A 25,987-nucleotide genomic window follows, 5' to 3' on the forward strand; every position below is an offset into this window, starting at 1 on the left:
ATTTTTTATTTTTATTACATTCTGTATTATTTGAATTTTTAAACTATGGAAGCAGCACTGTTATTATATTAAAAAAAAAACCCACCTCGTTTAAAAACGTAATTATTCTACTTGGTATATTACAACTTTTATGGTACGGATTTACCTTTAGCTCTTGGATTCGCTGGCTTCGTCTGTCTCTTAGATTCTTTAATTCTTTCTCATCCCAGCATCTAGCCTTGTATTTTAAGTCACTTGACCCTCCAGAGATCACTCCAGATTTTAAAAATAATGTTCCATCAAGGGCTACTGTCTGTAAAATTAAAAGTATTTTACCCTGGAGACATGTACGTAAAGATAAACATAAGGACATGATGTGGCAATTTTTACAGCTGAGAATAAAACATGAGAAAGCCACTTACTGAACTTTACTAATAAAATATCTAGTTTATGAAAAGAACCCAAACAAGCAAACCACAAATATAAAACCCATTTCATTAAGACCCAAAGAAATTCTAGGGAATAAAATTATTGATTTAGTCTTTTATCAATATCTGGATTGGTTCCAATTTTTCCTATTATACCCAATGATTCAATGAATAAAATTTGTACACTCATCATTTCACACATGTAGGTTAATCTATATGCTAAGTTCCTCACAGGTACAAGTGAGAGAACTGCCCTTCACAGAACTGGTATAAATTTAAGTTCCCACAGCAGTGAACAGAAGACTCTCTTTATTTTTTTTTTTTTTTTGAGACGGAGTTTCGCTCTTGTTACCCAGGCTGGAGTGCAATGGCGCGATCTCGGCTCACCGCAACCTCCGCCTCCTGGGTTCAGGCAATTCTCCTGCCTCAGCCTCCTGAGTAGCTGGGACTACAGGCACGCGCCACCATGCCCAGCTAATTTTTGTATTTTTAGTAGAGGCGAGGTTTCACCTTGTTGACCAGGATGGTCTCGATCTCTTGACCTCGTGATCCACCCACCTTGGCCTCCCAAAGTGCTGGGATTACAGGCTTGAGCCACCGTGCCCGGCCTACAGAAGACTCTCTTTCCCCATAAAGTATTACTGAACTTTTTGATGTTGGTCAATCTGACAGGTGAAAATAGTACCTCAGTGTAATTTTAATGGGTATTTCCCATATGAGTGAGGTTGCATTCTCACATTCAAGAATTATTTCCTTTCATGAAAACAAGTTTGTTCATATCCCTTGTCCATTTTCCAACTATATTATAGTTCTTTTCCATAGTGATCTGTAAGAACATTTGCTCTTTACTAAAAGCTACAAATATTTTCCCCAGTTTGCCATTTTTCTTTTGATTTTTCTTAGTCTTTGCTGTATAGAAACTCTTTGTTAGGTGAATTCATTCATCTTTTATAGCTTTTGGGTTTTTTGTCATATTGGAAAAAGACTTCCCGTCTCTGAGATTAAGAAAAATTTCCCAGGCCGGGTGTGGTGGTTCACACCTGTAATCTCAGCACTTTGGGAGGCCGAGGCAGGCAGACCACTCGAGGTCAGGTGTTCAAGACCAGCCTGGTCAACATGGTGAAACCCTATCTCTACTAAAGATACAAAAATTAGCCAGGCATGGTAGGGGGCAACTGTAATCCTAGCTACCTGGGAGGCTGAGGCACGAGAATCACTTGAACCTGAGAGGCAGAGGTTGCAGTAAGTAGAGATCGCACTACTGCACTCTAGCCTGGGTGACAGAGCAAGACTCCATTTCCAAAAGAAAGAAAAAATTTCCCATGGTTTCTCTTAGAAAGTTTGTTTTTACTTTTATATTAACATTTCTAATTCATTCTAATTTCTGGAATTTATCCTGATACAAGGAATGAAGTTTAGATTAAAACTATATTTTATTCCAGATGGTACTCAACCAAGTAGTAACTTGCACATTATTCACTATTGTTTAATACGTGCAATTTTGGAAAAAATAATCTTTTCAAAAACTGTCCAGCTGCTGACATTTTTCTGGGTCTGCTTTTTGCTTCACCATATTAAAAGGGCACAGTATAAGTAGATCTTTCTATAATATACGTATTTTAGAGTAACAACCAACCAGTCTATAGGAGAAGAAAACAAATAATTGTATCTCTGGTTAAAGGGAACAGACAGAATAATTACATATATGTAAAGAGATTCAGGATTTTTAAATTCTGGTATATAAATTTTAAAAATATGTGAAAACTGAGTTATCACTAAAATATGGTGACCAAACTATAGCTAGCAGAATTAATGTAATTCATATTCGTAGTTTATAGATATTATATGTAGTTTGTATATACTATAGTTTACAAGTAAACCAAAATATTTAATACTATTTGCAATGTTTAAATAAATAAAATTCTAAAACATGGTATCAAGTATATAGAAAACCAAAAGCAAAAATTCCAGATGAGTCACCAGATGATTTCTATGAAAACGTGACATCTATCCAATTGTTTGACCCAATCTAAAACACAGAGAAAATTCTTTCAAAGTCCTGAGATACAGTTAAAATACAAATAAGATACAGCTGATTAAAATTCTGAACTACTGATAAAAATAAGATACAACCGAAAGGGGTGAAGAGGTTATTATGAACAAGATAGAAACAATAAATATTTGTTATATGAAGGAATAAGCAATCATATCTTCATGTGACTTCTTTGACTATACAAATCTTTGAATATCAATTCTATGAAATATACAAATATACAAAAGTCAACGTTAGTATAATTAGGCAGCAAAATAAGAAAAACAGTAACTTACTACGCTTGCTTCAATTTAACGTGTAGAAATCAATGATAGTGATCACATTATGCTTAAGACTATTGATCAGAAACACCAAAATGTATGAAAAGTTAATCATGTTAGATAAGTCAATAAATTTAACACTGGAAATCCTCATGTGTCATAAGAATTGCCTGCTTTGTGTTTATCTGCAATTCTAGACATTCCAGATTAAATGTGTTAATTGACTAGTAAGTTATAAAATTACTATCCGTTTTTGAGAGCTACTTGCCAGGCACTATAATAGCATTTTACATGTTTACTTAATTTAATTCCTTACCCCATAAAACAGGTAATATTATTTCCCCAATTTTAGATGAGAAAACTAAAACTAGTGGTTTACAGACTTCCCAACATTCACATAATTAATTACTAAGTAGCATCACTGGTCTTAAGTTATAGCTTATACCCGTAAGCATTATGTTACACTTCATCATAAATGTAGTTTTTTAAAAAAACTATGTCAGATAATTTAAGGAGTTTAACATTGCTCAACTAAATGCAAACATAACTCTCTATTCAACTGAGAGTAAAATCGTACTTATTTTTAAGACCAAAATTATTTCCTCAAGATACTACTATTCAGTAATCTTATTTCAACTGTGTTTTTTAGAAATTCAAATATGTTAAACCTTGAACATGCAAAAGGACAGTTAGTATCTCCACTAAAGTATGGAAGAATTAACCCAGAGGGTAAAATAAATAACCTAAATCTTTTCCCGGTATCCAAAAACACAGGTACTATTATCCAGGGTTCCATATAAGGTTAAAAAAAAATAAATGCTTTAGAATATTATTAAAATAAATCTAATTTTCAAAATATAATTTATGATGTTGAGAAATGCTATGAGTTTTTTTTTTTTTCTAAATTCAACGGAACATTAGAAAAACCACTGAAGCCATAACCACCTTAAGTTCTAGGCTGGTTCTCTTTAGAAAAAATAACATATAAAAGCATATATGTTTTTATATGTTATAAGCATATAACATATAAAAGCAAATACAAATATTTCTGTGTGTTTGTGTATAATATGTTGGTCTTTTAAGTACTACTTCAATTTATCTAAAGGTGTGATATAAGCCTCTTTTCTTACTTTCCGTCTTTCAGGTCCACCGAATGCAATATGCCTCGCTTCTTCTACAGTCTCACAAACAAGACCATTTCCGCACACAAACTGAATCACTTTCTTCAGCTGAGGAAGCTGAGTCTTTATGACATCAATCACCATTTTACAGCCTTTAAGTTCCCTTAATCTTTCATTGATTGGCTTGATCTAAAGGGTTTAAAAATATTTAACTTATTAGATACACTGAAAAAAGCCCAAATGTTCATTATATTCCTTTTCACAAAATATATAAGCATGGCAGTAAAAGATTAACCGTATGTACCCAGCCGGGTGAGATGCTCATGCCTGTAATCCCAGCACTCTGGGAGGCAGAGGCGGGTGAATTCACTTGAGGTCAGGAGTTTGAGACTAGCCTGGCCAACAAGGTGAAACCCTGTCTCAAATAAAAATACAGAAAAATTAGCTCTGCATGGTGGCACACACTTGTCATCCCAGCTACTCAGGAGGCTGAGGTAGGAGACTCATTTGAACTCGGGAGACGGAGGTTGCGGTGAGCTGAGATCGTGCTACTACATTCCAGCCTGAGTGACAGAGTTAGACTCCATTTCAAAAAAAAAAGTATGTAATTACATACAATAAAAGTTTGATAAGAACATGACGAACTATATCCCATCATTGGTTTAGGTAATATTTTTTAAAAACAAAAACTTCATTAAAAGCCAGAAGACATAATTTCCAGATTCAACTCTGTCACTAACTAGTCGGGATAAAACAATGCATAAGAAGTGTCCCCCACATTTAAAATCATAAAATCTAGTGGAAAATAATGCCCATTCAGGTATGTGTCAAAAGAGTAGCACAACACTATAGAAGTTTAAAAAGCACTTTTGGGCCGGGAGTGGTAGCTCACACCTATAATCCCAGCATTTTGGGAGGCCAAGGCAGGTGGATCACTTGAGGTCAGGAGTTTAAGACCAGTCTAGCCAACGTGGTGAAACCCTGTCTCTACTAAAAATATAAAAATTAACCAGATGTGGTGGTACATGCCTGTAATCCCAGCTATTTGGGAGGCTGAGGCAAGAGAATCACTTGAACCCAGAAGGCAGAGGTTGCAGTGAGCCGAGATCATGCCATTGCACTCCAGCCTGGGCAACAAGAGCAAGACACTGTCTCAAAAAAACAAAACACTTTTGACTTAAGTGATCAGGAAAGCCTTCAGACCTTCTTGGTCATGACTTTTAGGTTGGGTTTACAACAGATCACAAAAGTGTCTGCAATGTATTATCAAAAACCAGCAAGTATGATCTCATTTTTTTTTTTGGGACAGAGTTTCGCTCTTGTTACCCAGGCTGGAGTGCAATGGCGCGATCTCGGCTCACCACAACCTCCGCCTCCTGGGTTCAGGCGATTCTCCTGCCTCAGCTTCCTGAGTGGCTGGGATTACAGGCACGCGCCACCATGCCCGGCTAATGTTTTGTATTTTTAGTAGAGACGGGGTTTCACCGTGTTGACCAGGATGGGATCTCTTGACCTCGTGATCCACCCGCCTCGGCCTCCCAAAGTGCTGGGATTACAGGCTTGAGCCACCGCGCCCGGCCTTGATCTCACTTTTTAAACAAAACAAAACAAAGCAGAAAACTTATATACAACCAAAATGTGTGTGTATATATATACACTTGGGAATATATAATTATATAAATTAAGTGTATGGAGGCAATTTAAAGTAGTTACTATTAAGGAATCGAGTATTATGACGGGGTAGGAGTATTCCCTTTATATTTGATACACTTCTGTGTGAGATTTTTTTAAAAATCAGTCTGTCTTGAAAAAAACCTCAAGTGAGAAATAAGTAAAACAGGATTCTAACAGGTAGATGAGTTGGGGTAACGAGTTTTAGTGAGCAGAAGGTAGCAAAAGTGTGGAAGTACAAAAGGGAGGTCTGGACCATGAGTAACACCAGCCAGCATTTGCTAAGACTTTCCTCTGTGTAGGTCCTCTGCCAGCTGCTTTACATGTAACAATTCCTTGTAGTAATCCAATAAGAACTAATTCTTCCATTTCATACATGGAAAACTGATACTCAGAAAAATTAAGAAAAATAGCTAATTAGAGGTAGGGCTGAGATCCAAACTCAGAGCAGTCCAGCTCTAAGGCATGTGCTCTTAACTACTATGCAGACTGTCTGCAATTCAGGGTCTTGACTGGTGAACCAAAGAGAACATTTTCTTGAGTAGTCAATGAAAAATCACTAAAGGATATCAATCATGACATGACAGAGCTCCTGTTTCACGAATTTAGACTCAGGATATGTTAAGGTATCTCAATATATATCTCAAGCCTCAAAATTTAGTCTTTTCCACAAAGAACTAATATACTGGGTCAAATATTTACAATTAAGACTGACCTGGCATTATACCAACAGACCATACATCTTATCTGTTTCCTATACTTTGCTATACACAACAAAATATATTGCTGGCTAATAGAGTAGTGCACTGCTAGTACAATGAAATCAAAGTAAGGTAGAATTCTGTAAAAACTAGATAAAGAAGAAATGATATGATATCAAGAAAGAGAGCAGCCACTTGACATTATTCTTTGCTTGACAATGTATTTAACACCAGCCATTTAAATGACTGGCTAACTGGCATCAAAGCTACAATTTTTTTCAATCACTATGATAGTTTTAGGCAATAAAAACATTCTTTAAAAGACAAGACTTTTATCATTATAAACAGTCATTATCAAGTTCTTACATCAAGGTAATCTAGAGCGAGGAATGTCTCAGGTTCAGCTCTTTCCTCCTTCAGAAATCGAATACAATCTTTTGCTACCTTTTCAGAGGCAACAACAATGGCAATGATGTACTGGCCGAAAAGCTTAGTAACAGCCAGCTGATATTTCTTATGAATAGGATGACACAGGTCAAGTAGTCTTCCAAACTTAGCAGGTTTCAAAAAAGGAGAGAAAATCAGATACATTCGTGTGAAATACATAATTCATTGTTTTCCAACGTAACAGAGTAGCATAGACAAAAACTAATTTTATAAAATTATATACCTCATAATTAGTAGTTTTACTTAAATAGGCCTAAGTTTCATTATGAAATGTCCATCTAGCTATGTGACACTATATTTTAAAAAAGAGTAATAAAGAGGGACTAGCCTTACCAAAATATTAAAATATTTTCTAAAACTACATAATTAGATAATATTCATTCATTCCCTTATCTATTAAACAAAAAATCTATAAGGCACCTACTATTGCAGGTACTGAGCTAGACATTGGAAAAAACATTAATGAAACAAAGCAGATACTTTCTGACCTCATAGAATTTTTAGTCTAGAGCTAGACAACAACAAAGTTTTAGAGAATGCTCTGAGGATATTTAGCAGAGATCATGTTGGCATAAGAAGTCCAGGAAGGATTTCCATAAAGTGTTACTTGGTCTAAGACCTGAAGAATGGTCAAGAATTAATTAGATTGAAGTTCAAAAGCTTTACTAGAAAATGTCTGAATGTCAAGCATCATGTATCAGTAGTCTCTAGAGTATCTAAAGGTTTAATTTTGTGTTTTAATCTTGGCTCACTGCAACCTCCGCCTCCCAGGTTCTAGTGATACTCCTACCTCAGCCTCCTAAGTAGCTGGGATTACAGGCACCTGCCACCACACCTGGCTAATTTTTGTATTTTTAGTGGAGGGGGGTTTCACCATGTTGGCCAGGCTGACCTTGAACTCCTGACCTCAAGTGATCCACCTGCCTTGGCTTCCCAAAATTACAGGCATGAGCCACAGTGCCTGGCCAATAGGTGTTTCAAAATAAAGCACTGGTTACCAGTCCCAAATGCTGAAAATAGGCCATATCATAAAATAAGGATTGCATAGTACGAACTGATGTTAGTGACAAGAGAGTCAGATGCAACCCTGATACAAAAGGAAATACTCTTGTGAGGCGGACACCTTAAGCAACAGGTGATATTGTATTTTGGCTAATGAAATACACTAGCAATACTAGATGCTGAAAAAATATTTCAAAAACAAATCAAACCTTGAAAAATATGAGGTTTGAGGCTGTATGTATGCCGGGGTCAGACTCCTTCACAGCATCCAAGTTCTTTAGGGGATACTGGCCACAATTTGAACTTTCTAAGCACTATGTTCATGTCATGCTTCTCCCCCAATAATTACATATCTATAGATACTACCAGAAGTTTTACCCTAATTATTTGCTATTACATTTTAAATATAAAGACTCAAACACAAAACTTAAAGATGTCTGAAATAATATTGCTTTGTAATAATGGTATTATTTCTATTCCCAAATAAGAAGATATGTTGTAAGCAAACAGGAAAGCTTAGTTTTCTTTTTGTTTAAATTAACTATTCATTCTAATTACCACAGAATCTGGGTACAGTCTTTTAAGGTGTTCCAGAACCTCTGCTCTCTTTTGCTGACGTTTTCCCTCATGGGTATCAATTCCAGCATTCTGCAATTCACTTCTAATAAGATTCAATTCTTCATTAACTTCAGACATTCTTAATTTTGCTTTTTCAATTTCATCCACCAGAGTTGCCTCTTGCTGTTTCTTCTCTTCCAAACATTCCCTACCAAATAACAACAAATTATAAAGCAAAATGATAAACCAAACTTTAAGAATTATCAGATACAACGGCATTGCAGGGGAATGGGGCAGTGCTCTACCAATTTTTAAAGGGTACAAAATGCAATAAACCTGAAACCAAACATGGGCAAAAGAGATTTTGCTCATTCTTTGTTGATAAAAATATGGCAGGGCCAGGTGGCTCACTCCTGTAATCCCAGCACTCTTGAGAGGCTGAGGTAGGTGGATGGCTTGAGTCTAGGAATTTGAGACCAGCCTGGGCAACATAGCAAAACCCTGTCTCTACAAAATATGAAAAAATGAGTCAGCTGTGGTGGCACACATCTGTAGTACCAGCTACTCAGGGGACTGAGGCAGGTGGATCACTTGAGCCCAGCAGGTGGAGGCTGCAGTAAGCCATGATCATGCCACTGCACTCCAGTCTGGGTGAGATAGCAAGAACCTGTTTAAAAAAAAAAAAAAGAAAAAGAAAGAAATTCATAGATAAGAAAACTGCAAGGGGTGCAGTGGCTCACACCTGTAATCCCAGCACTTTGGGAGTCCGAGGAGGGCGAATTGCTTGAGTCCAGGAGTTCAAGACCAGCCTAGGCAGCATGAAACCCCAACTCTACCAGAAATACAAAAAAGTAGCTGAGTGTGGTATCATATGCCTGTAGTCTCAGCTACAGGCTAAGGTAAGAGAGTCATGTGAGCCCTGGAATTCGAGGCTGCAATGAGCCATGACAGTGCCACTGCACTCTAGCCTAGGCAATGGGAGTGAGACCCTCTCTCAAAAAAAAAGAAAAAAGGAAAACTGCTGCAAGGAATTTTTTTTACTCCACCTACATGCATGTCTTTGTATACTCCTCTAACTTCTCTATTCGTTTTTTATGATCTTCTATTTGTTCTTTTATTTGTTTTAGATTTCCCTAAAAGAGGAAATGAAATCTAAAATCAATTACAGCAATTCCAGACCAACAAAATTACATGCCTAGAACTTACTATAACATTATAAGCTGTTATAAATTTGAAAGATGTCAAATATAATTATATGTAAACACTTATCAGAGCAAATTTTAATTTTAAAAAGGCATATCAGGGTTCAAATCCTGACTCTACCATTTGCTAGATATTTCATCTCAACTGATTTCTCTCTGTAACTTCAAACTTCAAGGAGATTATTTTCAAAGATCTATATAGTTCTTATCACTTAAACTAATTCACTCAACAAATATATTAGGTTGGTGCAAAAGTACCACAATTACTTTTGCAACAAAGTGTTCAAAATTTGTTGCACCAACAAATATATTAGGTTGGTGCAAAAGTACTGCAATTACTTTTGCAACACAAAGTTCCTATTATATGGTAACCTAAATATGTTCACTGGCTACCATGTGATAGGAACTAGAGGTACAGATATAAACAAGAGTCTCTTCTCTGAAAGACTGATGTCTGGTAGGAGAGACATACAATTAAATTAGTAATTACAGTAGAGTTGTTTTGTGTTGTTAACATAGGAACTATAGGGCAACTAATAGGCTTGTGGGTGAGGACTTCATGAAAGCGTTGTTCTATTCACTTTATCATCAAATCCAATTGGAGACTACTACTGTAGTAGCAGTCTAGTACTATAGTAGTCTCCAACTGGTTTCATGTCTTTTTTTCTCCCACTTAATCCATCCTGTACACTGTAGCAAAATTAATCTCTTAATCCATCACTGAATGGTTGAAAATAAAGCGTGTAAGAAACCAAAAACAATTATTTCAGTATACGAGGAAAAAGAAGAAATAATAGTTTTCAAGTAGAAAAGTACGAACACGTTCCATGAAGATAATTATCCTGTTTTACTCACTTATCACACAAATTCATTGAACAAACACCCACTGTGCTAGATGCCAGTTATAAAAATGAGTAAGCTACAACTCCTTTTTTGTGCGGACTATACATGTTGAAATTAGAGTCCCATATTGAAATTCTATTACCTCACTTACAAATTCCATTCAGAGAGGAAGAAACAAGATTAGTTAAGAAGGAGTACCAAGTTCAGTAAATTAGAAACACCTGCCTCTGGACCTTTACTCTGGCCACTTCCAGAGCCTGTGTCACACTAAATAGGTCCCTTCATGGTTATTAATTTTACTTGCCAGGTGGACCTCTTAGGGGTTACCACGAATTTCAGTGTATAAGTTTATAACATGATACAAATTATACAATTATACAAATGTTTTAAAAGTAATTCCTGCTATGTTACCACCTTGTTACTTTCCTTGCCCTTTTCTATTCACAGTACTATCATAGATTATGTCTTTTATATTTGTTTGTATCTTCATCTGCCAAATAATGAAATAAATGAAATGAGGTAGTATAGTTTAAGGTTAAGAAGATTCATTGCGGATTCAAGTACAAAAAGGAAATAAATTTTCACTAAGAATAATTCTAAATCATTACCCTACAACCCAAGATACCTGAACTTCTCCATGCCTCCTCTTTTCAAATGCCAGTCTTTCTTCATCTGTCTTCTGTTCCCACTTCAGTTTTTCCAGCTGTTGACTCATTATAGCTACTTTCTTTCTTACTTGTTCTTTAAGTTCTTTATAATGATCCAGCTGCATAAACAGTATTGAAAAATTGCTAATTCACTTAAATAAGCATGAGAGCAAATTCTTTGTATGAAATCCAGTACTAGAAGATAATCTTCCCCAAATCTTACTTTATAATTAAATCATAATCGACCACTTTCCCCAGGTAAAATAATGTGAACGTAAAACCTTCTTTTAAAAAAACTGTTTATTGCTGGGCACAGTAGCCCACACCTGTAATCCCAGCACTTTGGGAGGCCGAGGTGGGTAGATCACAAGGTCAGGAGTTCAAGACCATCCTGGCCGATATAGTGAAACCCCATCTCTACTAAAGATACAAAACTTAGCTGGGCATGGTGGTTTGTGCCTGTAGCCCCAGTTGCTGGAGAGGCTGAGGCAGAAGAATCGCTTGAACCAGGGAGGCAGAGGTTGCAGTGAGCCGAGATTGTGCAACTGCACTCCAGCCTGGGCGACACAGCAAGACTCCATCTCAAAAAAAAAAAAAAAACTTTATTATTTATTTTTGAAATTGTTATTTATTTATTTATTTATATTTTGCTCTGTTGCCCAGGCTAGAGTGGCACAATCACTGCTCAATGCAGCTTGACCTCCCAGGCTCAAGTGTTTAACTATAATCATTTGTAAGATAATCATTTTTTCCTCTCATAAACACTTAAAGATACATGTGGCTTTGAGGAGACATGATCGCTTAATTAATAGGAAGGAAACTGATTACTTAAGGTGCTTTAAAATGTTCAGTGATGAATTAATCTCTTATTATACAAGATTTAATTATCTTAAATCAGTAAATGGCAAAAAACATGTAACTGACAACAAATTTTTGTTATCTCTTATCAATTTTATGATAATCTTACATCACAATTATATACCACAATAATTATGACTATAGTAGAAAAATTATCATTTTCTCTGGATTCTCCTTTCTAAGGTTTTTGGACAGAGACCTTAGTATAGAAGTTTTTTTTGAATATCTCATTGCTTTAAACACTTTTTTAGGCCAGGCACAGTGGATCATGCCTGTAATCTCAGCACTTTGGGAAGCCAAGGCAAAAGGATCACTTCAACCCAGGAGTTCAAGACCAGCCTGGGCAACACAATGAGACCTCATCTCTACAAAAAATTTAAAAATTAGCCAGATGTGGTGGCATGAGCCTGTAGACAGAAGGATCAACTGAGCCCAGTAGTGAACTATGATTGATAACAGCAGGAGGCAGACAAATCCTAGACAGACAGGGGTGGGTCCTGTCTCACCCCTGATCTTCAAGCCAAAGACTGGTTAAAGCCTAGCTACACATCCTGGGTAAATCCACAGACAAGACTGAGAACCTAGTTTCCTGCTTGGCACACTTACCTCTGATTGACCCCTACCCTTCACCTATTTTACATATACCTACCCTTCCCTAATTGGTTTTTCACACTGTTGTATCCACCTTAGAGCAGTGCTTTTGTTTTAGCTTTTTGTTTTTTGCATACTTAACAAACCAATGAGCACACAATCCCCCCATTCTGAGTCTATAAAAGCCCCAGATCCAGCTACACTGGGGGAGAAACCACCCAACTTCTGGAGGGGGACCACCCTTGCATCCCCTCTCTGCTGAGAGCTGTTTCATTGCTCAATAAAATTCTTGTTTGCCCTCCTTACTCTTCCATTGCCAGGGTAGCCTCATTCTTCTTAGATGCAGGACAAGAACTCAGGACCCACTGAACATGGGTATAGAGAAGGCTGTAACACTGTGGTCCTCTGCCCTCTGCTGGCAGAAGACAGCTGCCCCATGCAACAGGAAGCAGTGGCAGGGCCAAGCCAGCCCTGGAGCTGAGGGCCAGAGTGGGTCAAGAGTCTGACAGCTGTTAACATGCCGCCATCTGTTGGGCTGTGGACAGGACTAAAAGAGCTAATTAACACACTGTAACGTTCCCTCTGAGGCTTTGGGGTCACAAGCACCCTTGCCCAGGTGCCACTGTCTTCCCCCCATCTGGATGCAAGAGTCCACTGTGGGAGTGGCTTGTGACACACCTAGTCCAGCTCCAGACACTGCATGGAGGCTGCTTCTGTGCTGTACTTGGAACAGTTGGCTGGAATCTAAACTTGCTTGCTCAAACACTCTCTCCTGCTGGGGGCTGCGTGTGCAGTCGTGGCAGCTGTGGGATTCATGCTGGAGTGCAGGCTGGGTGCGGCCTGGCAGGCTGGGTGGACGGGGTAGCTCCTGCAGTGAAATCAGGACCAAGCAAGGCCAGGACAAGGGTATCACCAACTGGGGGCCTCTGGCTGACAAAGTGACTGAGAAAAATCCTGCATTGGCTGGGCGCAGTGGCTCATGCCTGTAATCCTAGCACTTTAGCAGGCCAAGGCAGGCACATCACCTGAAGTCAAGAGTTTGAGACCAACCTGACCAACATAGAGAAACCCTGTCTCTACTAAAAATACAAAATCAGCCAGGTGTGGTGGCGCATGCCTGTAATCCCAAGTACTCGGAGGCTGAGGCAGGAGAATCACTTGAGCCCAGAAGGCAGAGGTTGCGGTAAGCCGAGATCATGCCATTGCACTCTAGCCCGGGGCAACAAGAGCAAAACTCTGTCTCAAAAAAAAAAAAAAAAATCCTGCTTCATGATCATGATCATGCCACTGCACTCTAGTCTGAGTGACAGAGTGAGACCCTATCACCACAAAATTAAAATTAAAAATAAATAAATTTAGATTCTGTAAGCAGGCTGAAAAATTTAAATCCCCATAATTTACATTCTGAGGGTAATCTCTTAAAATATCAGAGAGGTCATCTTTTAAATTTTTTTCTAATTCAAAGAAACAACAGAAACTTAAGATTTCCCCTAAGTTGACTTTTTTTTTTTTTTTTTTTTTTTTACCTGACTGGCTTCCAGTTCAATGTCTCGTTCTTTACGTAAAATTTCTTTCTCAATCTGCTTTTCAAAACTTCTCCATGCACCATCCAAATCAACCAGCTCTGTCTCCAGGGCTTTTATGTCATCTTCCTGTTTAGAACATTGTTTTTCACTGTCCTTTATTGATTTCTTAGCCTCATCTAATTTCTTGAGGTGGTGAGAAGTGTTTTCTTTGGCTTTAATGTACTGAGGCCTCTTCTGATTTAAAAGGGTTTCAAGTGACCTGAAAAGGAAAAAAGTTTGCTTTAAAAAAATTTCATTTCTTTAATATAAAACGGGAAGAAGTTGTTTTGATCAAACCACTTTAAAAAAGAAATCCTATAAATTAACTTTCAGAGACTATAAGCAGATCAATGGTTGTCAAAGGTTGAGCAAGGTCAGGGAGGACTGAATAAAGCATAGGGTCACTTTTGAGAGTGGTACTGTAGTGGTACTATAGGTAGACACTTGACACTAAAAATTTGCCAAAACCTGTATTACTTCACAGCACCAATAATGAACCTTAATGTAAGCGAATTAAAAAAGAATCACTCAGGAGGCTAAGGAATCCTAGATGAAATGTAGAATGCAATAAAAAATCTAACTTTATTACAAATGTAGAAACCACCTTATTAAAGAGGTGGAAGGAAAACATGCTGACCAAATTCTAGAAATGAGTTGAGTCTGTAAGACAAGAAGAACACGTAAGTACTATACTCTAAAGATGCTTTCCATGGGGGTATGGGTTAAGAATTCTGACACTACTACACAAGATTACTGGAACTGCACAGTTAAGCAAATGGATGGCAGATGGTAGAAGCCAGATTTCCCATTGTTGAAGTGGGAGGTTACAGATACGCAAGAGAAGGCTAGAATGATTCATGTGGTAATGGCTTAGAATTGGGAGACATCAATATGAACTCATGTTTAGCTTAATATAGATAGTCACATATGGAAATATTTATAGCTAAGTGTATAAATAGTATATACACATATTTCCTAGTTCCATCAGCTGAGAAAGCCTAGAAGCAAGGATACTCCAGTAGCAACGAACATATCTACCACCTAGATGTTGGTTCCTAATACCATTCTCCAATAAAAGGAACCAGGGTTCCTTTGAGAAATGACTGATTATAGGCCTGGGCAAGCTGATGCTAGGACTGGCTTATACATAATGACACTAGGAGATAATTCTTTTCTAGAAAATAAGGAAGACCTCAAAAAAAAAAAATCATGAGAATATTTCAGAGGGACAAAGGAGCCAACTCAAAGCGTTCTCAATGGCCAAAGCAGGAATAATCTAAGCAACAAAATAAAATGTAATATTGAATTATAACTCCAAATGTAAAATATCCATAAATCTATACTGATGTAAACAAATAACAAATTAATTAATTTAAAAATAAGTAGAGACAAATTTGTACAGAATTTCAAACCATGTAAATACTTTGCCCTCAAGGTAAAACATAACTCTCCCTACTCCTTGTGTGGGCTACGATCAGTGACTTCCTCTCAAAGATTATAGCACGAAAAGGAAGAAAAAATAACCTTACAGTGGAGAAACATGACAAACATTACTTCAGTCAGGTGATCAAGGTCAACATCAACAGTGATGTCAAGTTGATATGACATGATATAGTACATGCTAAATGTCATGTAACATATGTAATACACTGATACTCTGATAGAATATAATGAGAATGATATTTTAGTTCTGTGGTCTTCCTCCCCACAGTCCATATCTTCAGTCTAATTATGAGAAAACCATTAGATAAATCCCAACTGAAAGATGTTCTACAACAAAACTGACCAATATTCCTCAAAACTGTCAAGTGAACTGACACAGCTAAAAGGAGACTAGGGAGACATATAAATAAATATGATATTCTGGATCATAAAAAGGACATTAGGCAAAAACTGAGAAAATATGAATAAAGTATGAATTTTAATGTATCAATATTGGTTGGTTAATTCTGACAATATATCATAATAGCATTAAGATGTAAGTAATAGGAGAAACTAAGTGTGGGGAATGTGGGACTAACACAGGAGCTAAAAAGAAATTATTTAAGCAGATAGTGAAGGTTAAGAGAATCCTCAGCAGAGCTTCCCTTTTAATAAAAAGCAGCCCCCAAATCATTTCTTTTCTAACAAAGAGGAACCTGAAAAATTGAGCTACGAACATACATAAGCAAGCTGGAAGCTTGCATGAGTGAATACTAGCAGGTGTGCCAATAGAAAAGGCTCCAACTTCCCTTTTCTTTGTCACCAAGTGTACAGTAGAAAAGCTGGCAACATGGCACTGGCCAGGTAGACAATCTGCATAAAAGATTAGGATGGGGTGGCCAGCTTCTTCATGCACTATGCAAATGGCACACCTAGTCCTAACAAGTTCTTCGAGTGCTATGCAAATGACATACTGGGTGCGACCGATCCTTCATGCCCTTAATCAGACACTGCCTCCTCAAGCTCATCTAGAAAACCTCCGATAGTGCCGGAAGACCTGCTCGGGAGCCCCTCTCTCTGCATGACAGAAAGCTTTTCTCTTTCTTTCACCTATTAAACCTCCACTCTTAACCTCACTCCTTGTGCGTCTGTGTCCTTGCCTTTCTTGGTGTGAAGCAATGAACCTCAGGTATTACCCCAGACAAACAACATTCTATACTATAATTACAATTTTTCTGTATATCTAAAATTATTCCTAAGTAAAAAGCTTATTTTTAAAAATCAACTTTCAAAGTGTCACATATTATTTCCTCTATCAATCTACATATAACCCAACAGTTAATATCTATTTTTTAAAACTCACTTTAATTCTTTTTCTGTTTGTTGTAGTTGTCTAGTTAGCATTCCATGTTCCTTTTTCCTAGCTTTAAGTGTGTTTTCATGATGAGACAAAGACTCTCTTGTGACACTCAAATCCCTATTCATGTTTTCTAACTTGGTGTTCAGAAAATGAATCTTTTTCTCATTATGGTATAGTTGAAAAAGCTGCAGCTGTATCTTGTTCATTTTCAGTTCTTCGAGGAGACTCTGGTAACGTTCTGCCTATAAAAGAGTACAATTCAACACCAGTTAAAAGAGTACATTTAAGCTGGCCTTTCATAAACTCAACTACTGTGTCAACAAATTAACTAACGAATTTTTATTTGTCATTAGGACACAATATTCTTGCCAAAAGTAGCATAATTTGGCAAGGGTTTCTGAATATGCTTTTTAAATAAGTCAGTAAACCAGTAAATGATTTTGTGTTCTTGTGCTCAATGGTATGATGGTAAGAACTATGAAGCGGCATGCATTAACCTGAGTCCTAATCCCATTTGTCTGGACCTGTGAGTTTAACAACTCAATCAATATTTCTGGCATCAGCTTCCTCCTTTGTAAACTGAAAGACGAGTGTGATATGACTTACAAGGTGCTAGCAACTTTAAATTCAATGTCTCTCCCCCATCACCCTCCTCACGGCCCCAGCCAACAACTTGTCTCCTGCCACACTCCCCACAGCCACAGCTGATGACTCCTCTTTGACCCCACCGATTTTCCTCTTCCTTGACTGCATCATAATCCTCCGCTGTATGCCCCTGCTCCAGCCCTACCCCTTTCTCCCGTTCTCTCCAACCACCCGCTTCTAACTTGGAGTCCTCCCCATCTCTACCCCTTACCCATTCTCAAACCCGACATGCCCAGCAACCAGCTCCCTTGCTTCCCCTGTGGGAGGTAGCAGGGAACAAAGGAATCATCTGAGTCCACATCCCCTTCTCCCTCTCCAATCTTTCCCAAACTGAAAAATGTCTCGGGTCCTTCTCCTCCAACCCTAATACTTATATTGAACAATTTAAGTACCTCACCCAGCCTTACAAACTCACTTGGCATAATCTCGATATCATCCTCTTTTCTACTCTCCTTCTGGAAGAGAAGGAAAGAGTGTGGCTATCAGCCTAGGCACATGCCAATAATCTTCATAGACAAGATCCTATAAGGCCCACAGGAGCTACTGCTGTCCGCCCCCGCCACTCCCCCCTGTAAATTTTTAAAACCTCAAAGAAATTTCCTAAAAAGCAGATGAAAATCCTGTCTAATTCCTTTCCCACCTTACAGAGGCTCTCCAAAAATACACTCGAGTCAACCCTGCCTCCCAAGAAGGAACTATTATTCTTCATACCCATTTTATCTCTCAATCTGCCTCTGACATCCGACACAAACTTAAAAAGGCTGAAGATGGCCCACAAACCCCACAATAAGAGCTCCTTAACCTGGCCTTCAAAGTCTTCAATAATAGGGATAAGCAAAGTAAATGAGATATAGCCCAAAGAGATCGTGCTAAATACCAGCTTCTAGATGCAGCTATCCATCAACCTAGCCATAGTACCCAAGGGCACAAAAGACCCGATAGCAGTGGCCCTCTCAATTCTTGTATTAAGTGCAGCACAGAAGACCACTGGGTACAGGCATGTCTTGACCCACAAATGCCGAAAAGCTCTTGCCCAGTCTGCCAGCAGACAGGCCACTGCAAGTCTGACTCCTCTCAACACACAGACGGAAAAGCCTGCACCTCAGAAACACCACCCATTCAGCAAGACAAAAAATGAAGAATCCCTTGTACTCCCCTAGCTCCTTGGCCTAGCCGCTGAAGACTGACGAGGCCCAGGCACCCCCGACCCCATCTGTCATCACTGCATCAGAGGCCAGGGTAATTCTACTAGTAGCAGGTAAGCCGATTTCTTTTTTAATCAATACCGTGGCCACTTACTCAGCTTTGCCTGAATTCTCAGGATCCCTCTCAGGTCTCAGTTGTGGGGGTTGACGGACTCATCTTGCGCCCATGTGCCACCAGACCTCTTACTTGTTCCCTATTTAATACTGTTTTCTCACACTTTCCTTATCATGCCTCATTGCCCTACCCCCATCCTAGGCAGAGACCTTCTAACCAAATTCAAAGCTTCCATCACCTTTTTCTGTTCCCCACAACCAGATTCGCTCCTACTCCGCTCTGCCACCATGCCAGCCCTCGACCCCTCCTCTGTAGCCCCTCCCTAGAAGACTCTCAGATTCACACTATTACCCATCTAAACTTCCTTGCTAGTAAGTGATATAGGCTTTCTCCCTCCAAAGCACAACTCTCCAGTCCAACAGTGATGTACTTAGGAGTCCAGCTCTCCCCCAGGGCCTGAGCCATAACCCCAGCATGGGCAGCACTGATAGACAGCCTGCCCCCACCCACCTCTAAAGGTGAAATCCTTTCTTTCCTAGGACTAGCAAGCTTCTTCAGAATATGAATTCCCAATTTTGCCCTCCTAGCCTGGCCCCTCTAAGAAGCAGCTAAAGGCCCTCCAAATAAGCCCCTAAATCCTTCACACAACATAATCCCTAGCTTCCACAAACTTAAAGCTGCCCTCATACCATTCCTGCTCCATCTTTGCCTGACTTCTCTCAGCCCTTCATTCTCTACACAGCTGAAAACAATGGAATAGTCCTTGGTGTCCATGGCCAACAAAAAGGAAGTCCTCCTATCTTCATTCCTATAGCTTACCTATCTAAACAATTAGACAACACTGCCCGAAGTTGGCCAACCAGCCTCAGAGCCCTAGCAGCAGCCACCACCCTAGCCTTAAAAAGCAAAAAACTAACATTTGGTCAAAACACTGCAGTCCACATAATCTACAAAATCTCCTATGTTTGCCAAGCACTAAGCACACTTTCTCCTTCTCATAGCCAACTACTCCATGCCCTCTTTTTTTTTTTAGTTTTTGCTCTCAGTTATGGCATATACCTTTGCAAATGCTCTTTCTTAAAAACCTGAGTTCCCCCTCTCCAAAAGTGCTCCCCTCAATCCTGCATCTCTACTTCCAGTATCTTCCTCCTCTCCCACCCACTACTGCACTGAAATCCTTGATCACCTACAGCCTCATTTCTGTAACATCCTCCCTAAACCTCTTTCCAATTCTGACAACCAGTTAGTTATAGACGGTGCCTCTTGCAAGTCAGTCAACTTCCATAAAATTGCTGGGTATGCAGTCGTCTCCCTTAACTGAGTAATTAAAGCTAAACCGCTACCCCCAGGGACCTCCTCCCAAAGGGCAAAACTTAGAGCTCTCGCCAGGGCCCTAACCCTCTCCAAAGGCAAACAAGTCAACATTTTTACCAACTCCAAATATGCCTATCACATTCTCCATTCTCACACCACCATCTGGCAAGAGAGAGGATTTCTTCCTGCCAAAGGAACCCCCAACACTAATGGCCCCATATTTATCAACTCCTCCCAGCTGCACACCTCCTGGCTAAAGCAGGAGTTATACACTATTGAGGACACCAAACAGGGTCAGATGAAATCTCAAGAGGAAACAGAAAGGCCGACAAGACAGCAAAAGAAGCCTCCCTTTCTTCTGCCCCTGCCCCTCTCATTACCCCCGAAATCCAACCCCAACATCCTCCATTGAAAAGGCTTCACTGCTACAAGAGGCCACCTCCCCAAACAACCCCTCTCAACTCCTTCCCCCAAATACAGACTCTGATTCTTCCTCAAGTTCTTAACTAATAGTCAGCCCCACTGCCTCTGCTCCTTCAAAGTTTCTTCTCACTTCTACAAGGCTCAAACAATCTCTCGATCTCACTCACTCCTTGTTACTACGCTCCAACTCTACGCTCGCTTCCCTTTACTGGACCTGTTTTTCCCTTTCCTCTAGTGCCTGCTCACCTATCCCAATGTCTCAGCCCTGGGACCGTATGCCCATTCGCTTTTCATACACCTTCCAAAAAGGCTCTGCCTTTGTAGACAGAGCCCTCGCCCTCACTGGGAACTATCCCACTGCCCTCGCTCACAGAGCTACCAAACTTCTCTCCACATACACTGCCGATTACAACCGCACAAAACTCCCTCACCCTGCCATCCGAAGTCCCATAACCTCCACACCACAAAACGTGGCCAAGCCCCGTTATGTGTCACCTCAAACACACACACGTAGGCGCCATCCCTCCCTCCGCCTGTGGCTCAACTCAGACCACCTCCCACACCTCACTCCGAGTAGATCGTTTCCCCTGAAGCAGACGGCCTCTTTATCCAGCCCTACTGCGTTACCTCCCTCCTGCCTCTCAGACACAGAAACCCCTTCCCCAGACAGGAGTTCTCCAAGGGGCCTCTCTCCTCCTCACTCTGGGTTGCTGAAGCTGAACGAGTCCCTCCAAAAGAGGAACCTACACACTCCAACACCTGTTCTCAATCCACTTGTCTGCATTAACACTGAAGGCATCTTCTTCCTCTGCGGATCCACAACCTACTTCTCTCTCCCTGCCAACTGGACAGGTACTTGCACCCTGGTCTACCTTACCCCCAACATTAACCTTGTCTTTCCAAACCAAGAACGCCCTGTCATTATACCCTCTCAGAAAGAGCAAATACAGTTCATTCCCTTATTAGTAGCCCTTGAAGTCACAACTAGTGTAGGGTTAAAAGCAGAAAGCCTACCAACCTCAGTCACTCTCCCAAGACTTCCAATCATCACTAGAAGAAACAGCAGACTATTACTCACCTCCAAAACCAACTAGACTCTTTAGCGGCAGTCACCCTACAAAATCGCAAAGGTGTAAATCTCCTCACTGCTGAAAAAGGAGGTCTGTGCCTCTTTTTAGATGAACTAGGCTGTTTCTACCTCAATGAATCTGGGTTAGTATAAGAGGCTGTCAAAAAACTCAAAGACCAAGCACAAAAACTTAAAGACTGGAAAGCTGCTGCCAAGAAAGACAGCCCCCTCCCCTGCTGTCTCCCTGAAATAAAAAACAGCTGCACCCAAAAACAAACAAACAAAAAACTTAGTCAGTTCACCTGGACCCAGTAGTTCCGTAACTCCTGGGCACCCTGGCTACTGCCCCTCTTAGGTCCTGCCATAACCTTTTCCTCCCAGCATTTGGCCCGTCTTTTAACGACCCCTCACCCAGTTTTTACAGGGCTGTATTAAAGCTCTCACCCATGGAACAATACAAGATATGACGCTGCTCCAAGAACACTGACAGCTCCAGGAACGACAGTCCCTACTATCTAGCCCCCCACCCAAATATCGCCGCTATCCACCAATAAGCAGCCAGATAACAACGGTACCCCTCTTTTATTACCTATTGAAAGGCTGGAATGTTAGGGACAAGCTGCCTCAGAAAAGCCACTCCGTGCAAGCTGACCCTGCCCCTACTCTGACTACTCTGCAGCTACAGGCCTCAACTCCTATCCAGGTGCTACAATTAAGCAAAAAAGCTTGATTACGGTGATCTGGGTACCTCCAGTGAGGACAGGTAAAACAAATGTTCGTTATCCGTACTTGTAAATTCCTGTTTTACACATACTGTAAAATCTGGTTTTTCAAAACTGCCACCACAAAAGTCACAGGATGATGTATTGTAAGTCTGTCCCAAGTTAACAAACTACCTCTGTGCCTGTTACAAGCTGATAGATTATCTCAGTCCTGAAACTCCCTTCTGCCCCTCACACTCCATATAAATCCCTCCTTTAGTAACATCGGAGCTGCCTCCTCTGATTGTTATGAGGCAGCCTGGCAAGTTAATAAAACTTGCTTGCCCGACTTTGGGTCTACTCTTCTTTCTCTCGGCTAACCTTACAACTACAACCAAAGTCAAGGTACTATACCAGGCATTGCGAAGAGGATCAAGAAATATCACAGAGGAACATTTGCATGTAATGTGGTCATGGCCTCCTAGGAGGTTCTCAAGACCCTTTTGGGGAGTCCTGAAAACAAAACTATTTTCACAATAATACTAAGACTTATTTGTCTATTTCAGTGTGTTGACACTTGCACTGACAGTATGGATAAAATTGCTAGGCCTTAGCATAACTAAGATTTAACACCAAAGTGTTTACGAGAATCCAGCTGTCTTTTATTAAGCTAGACATTAAGGAAATTATAAAAGTGGTATACAATGTCTCTCTTCTAATTGGTTTTGGAAAATAGTTATATTTTATAAAATTACTATTCATGTTAACATGTAATAAATTTATTACTATTTGTACAGGGATCATTAAAATATTTTTAAATTTTCCAGTGTTAATTTCAAATACAATAAATGTTAATAGATAATAACCCATATGAAAAAAAACTCTTGGAGGGCCTCAATAATTTTTAAGAGCATAAGGGGGTTAATATTCAAAATTTGAGAGCCTTTGCCACATAAGACAGAAACCATCAAGCTTGTTTTTAGTTGGGAAAATCAGACATTTTTCTAGTTCAGGCTGTCCTGCCTATATGGAAAGAAAATCCGAAACAGTGGGAGCAAAAGGTTTACGTAATGAATATTGCGCTTTAATTGTCTTATACTATTAATCTTCTTGGTAACCACCTAGTGATTCTAACAGAGAAAGTTTTGTATCCAACACTGAATGGTTATATCTTCCTAACATCTTACCTCTTCCTTCTCTAATTTTGCTTGTTTGCGCTCTGCTGCTACATTTTTTTTCTTATTAAAATTAAACTGTGCATCCTCGTCAGCTTTTTGTAACTTTCTTTTCTTTTCTTCATATTCTCCTATAAGCTCTCCTGAAGTGCTGATTTCCTCAAAAAACTGGGTCCTTTCTTTGGGTTTTTTCAAAGAAATCGACTCTACAGTTCCCTTTTAAAAACAGCAAAGCACATCAACAGTAAAATATAGTGAAGTATTTTCAAAACTCTGAATCAAATAAACTACCACAGCTACTTACCTGAAAAACTAAACAATTTTGTGCTTTGACTATTATGCCTATCTTTTCCAACTCTGAAATGTAAATAGAACGACTCACAAGATTATCATCAAAGCGAAATTCTGAGCATGCCCCTAAAATAAAAGAACAAAGCCTGTTAAAAATATATCAGATATATCTCAAAATCCATTGAAAGTTTAATAAAATTACTTTTCTTATTGAGATGACCAGTTAGTAATAATATACATGGTAATAAATGCATTTAATGAGTCAACAAACATTGAGTTTCTATTTTATGTCAAGGTCTGTTTTACAGTGGCAAACGAAAGACATGAAAGTCTCTGATCTCAAGGAGCATATATCCTAGTCAGGATGTAAAAGGAAAATAAATCTCAGAACCCCTAACTCACTAAGCCCAAGGGAAGAGTCAAGCTGGAACTAGGGCATGCAAACCTGCCTCCTATTTTGTTCCTAAATAATATGGCTGTGAAGATTTAAAAAAAAAAAAAAAAAACTGCATGCCTCCCTCACAATTTATCCACAGGAAAATTCCTTGTGGGCCCCAAGATCTTTACCCTCAAACAGTTCTGCTGAATTTTGACCTGACAGTATAAATTGATAGCTTATCTTCACATGCACAGGACAAAGGACAGAACTCAAAGTCATCCCTCTGCTCATCTGAGATAAATGCAAATGTGATTGACTCCTCTGCCCTATGTTTATCTTTTTTTTTCTGAGACAGAGTCTTGCTCTGTTGCCCGGGTTGGAGTACAGTGGTGCAATCATGGCTCCCTATAGCCTAGATTTCCTGGACTCAAGAGATCCTCCCACCTCAGCCTCCTAAGTACTGGGACTACAGGCTCATGCCACCACACACATCTAAGTTTTTGTAGAGACAGGGTCTCACCATGTTGCCCTGGCTGGTCTCAATCCTCCCACTGTGGCCTCCCAAAATGCTGGGATTACAGGCATGAGTCACCATGCCCAGCCTGTATTATCTAATTTTTTTTTTTGAGACAGGGTCTCACACTGTCATCCAGGCTGGAGTGCAGTGGCACGATCTCCACTAACTGCAACCTCTGCCTCCTGGGTTCAAGGGATTCTCCTGCCTCAGCCTCCCGAGTAGCCGGGATTACAGGCGCCCACCACCATGCTCAGCTAATTCTTTGTATTTTTAGTAGAGACAAGGTTTCACTATGTTGGCAAAGCTGGTCTTGAACTCCTGACCTCGTGATCCACCTGCCTCAGCCTCCCAAAGTGCTAAGATTATAGGTGTGGGCTACACACCCGGCCCCGGCATATATTATCTTATATAAAAATGCAGATTCACTGAGCTAGCCTAATGCATAAGTGTCTATTACTCTACCCTCATCACATGTGAATAACTGATCAAAGAATGCAACCACTGGTCTCTTATCTATCCACGTCCTTTAAAAAAAGTTTCTTCCTCTTTCCCCAGTACTCACCCTTTTCCTGCAAATATATATATACACACCACAAATTCAAACATTTCACTCAAGTTGCTTTTTGGTCATAGAAAAAACTGTGTAAAGCCAAAAATATGCATAAAATTTGTTCATCACGAAGAAAAACTGATAAAGAACCTCAATAATAAATTTTATAATTTCTCTGTCTTCAAGGTACTCCCTCCTTCATCTCAACTAAATATCCAGGTTTTAAAATGTTATTTGACAGTAGGGCATTTGAACAATTATGTCTATTAAGGAAGAGCAGACATAATTGGAGAATTATGTGAAGAATCAAACAGGTTCTGTTACTTGCTTCTGAGATTTGCTATGCAAGAGAAAAAATGAATTCTAGCTAATTATGCCAGTAGAATAATAAATCATATCCTCCAAAGAAAGAAAAAAATGAGCAATCTTACTTGACTCTTGAAAAATAAAATGAAAAAAAAATTATAAAAAAATACCTCGGATAATCCTTGCAAATGTTTTCTCTTTGCCACTTTCCTCCACATATATAATTTTTACACTTGCAGAAGAAGAAACAGGTTTTCCAATATGCGCTCCATGAATGAGTTCTTGAATACTTTTCACTCTTAAATTAGCTGGTTTCTCTCCCATTACAAAACTAAGTGCATCCATTACATTAGATTTTCCTGGGGGAAAAGAGATAAAACATTATTCATTCTTTTTTCGTTTTTGTTTTTGTTTTTTTGAGACGGAGTTTCGCTCTTGTTGCCCAGGCTGGAGTGCAATGGCGCGATCTCGGCTCACCGCAACCTCCACCTCCTGGGTTCAGGCAATTCTCCTGCCTCAGCCTCCTGAGTAGCTCGGATTACAGGCATGCGCCACCATGCCCAGCTGATTTTTTGTATTTTTAGTAGAGATGTGGTTTCACTATGTTGACCAGGATGGTCTCGATCTCTTGACCTCGTGATCCACCCGC

At 39.4% G+C, this 25,987-nt stretch overlaps 1 protein-coding gene across 1 annotated transcript in view; it reads right to left on the reverse strand.

The window, feature by feature from the left end:
- SMC1B (structural maintenance of chromosomes 1B) overlaps positions 1-25,987 on the reverse strand; it is a 78,546-nt gene that overhangs the window by 48,044 nt on the left and 4,515 nt on the right. The window contains exons 2-12 of the mRNA XM_032261456.1: positions 25,509-25,697; positions 23,600-23,712; positions 23,308-23,511; positions 16,712-16,950; positions 13,888-14,146; positions 10,891-11,031; positions 9,271-9,353; positions 8,221-8,428; positions 6,580-6,765; positions 3,851-4,030; positions 146-292 (exon numbers count right to left, since the gene is read on the reverse strand). Of these exons, the coding sequence (XP_032117347.1) occupies positions 146-292; positions 3,851-4,030; positions 6,580-6,765; positions 8,221-8,428; positions 9,271-9,353; positions 10,891-11,031; positions 13,888-14,146; positions 16,712-16,950; positions 23,308-23,511; positions 23,600-23,712; positions 25,509-25,697 (1,949 nt within the window). The remainder of the gene's footprint in view (positions 1-145; positions 293-3,850; positions 4,031-6,579; positions 6,766-8,220; positions 8,429-9,270; positions 9,354-10,890; positions 11,032-13,887; positions 14,147-16,711; positions 16,951-23,307; positions 23,512-23,599; positions 23,713-25,508; positions 25,698-25,987) is intronic.

This window comes from Sapajus apella, unplaced genomic scaffold (assembly GCF_009761245.1).
Source record: "Sapajus apella isolate SASKATOON/1434 unplaced genomic scaffold, GSC_monkey_1.0 scaffold123, whole genome shotgun sequence".
Classification (NCBI taxonomy): domain Eukaryota; kingdom Metazoa; phylum Chordata; class Mammalia; order Primates; family Cebidae; genus Sapajus; species Sapajus apella.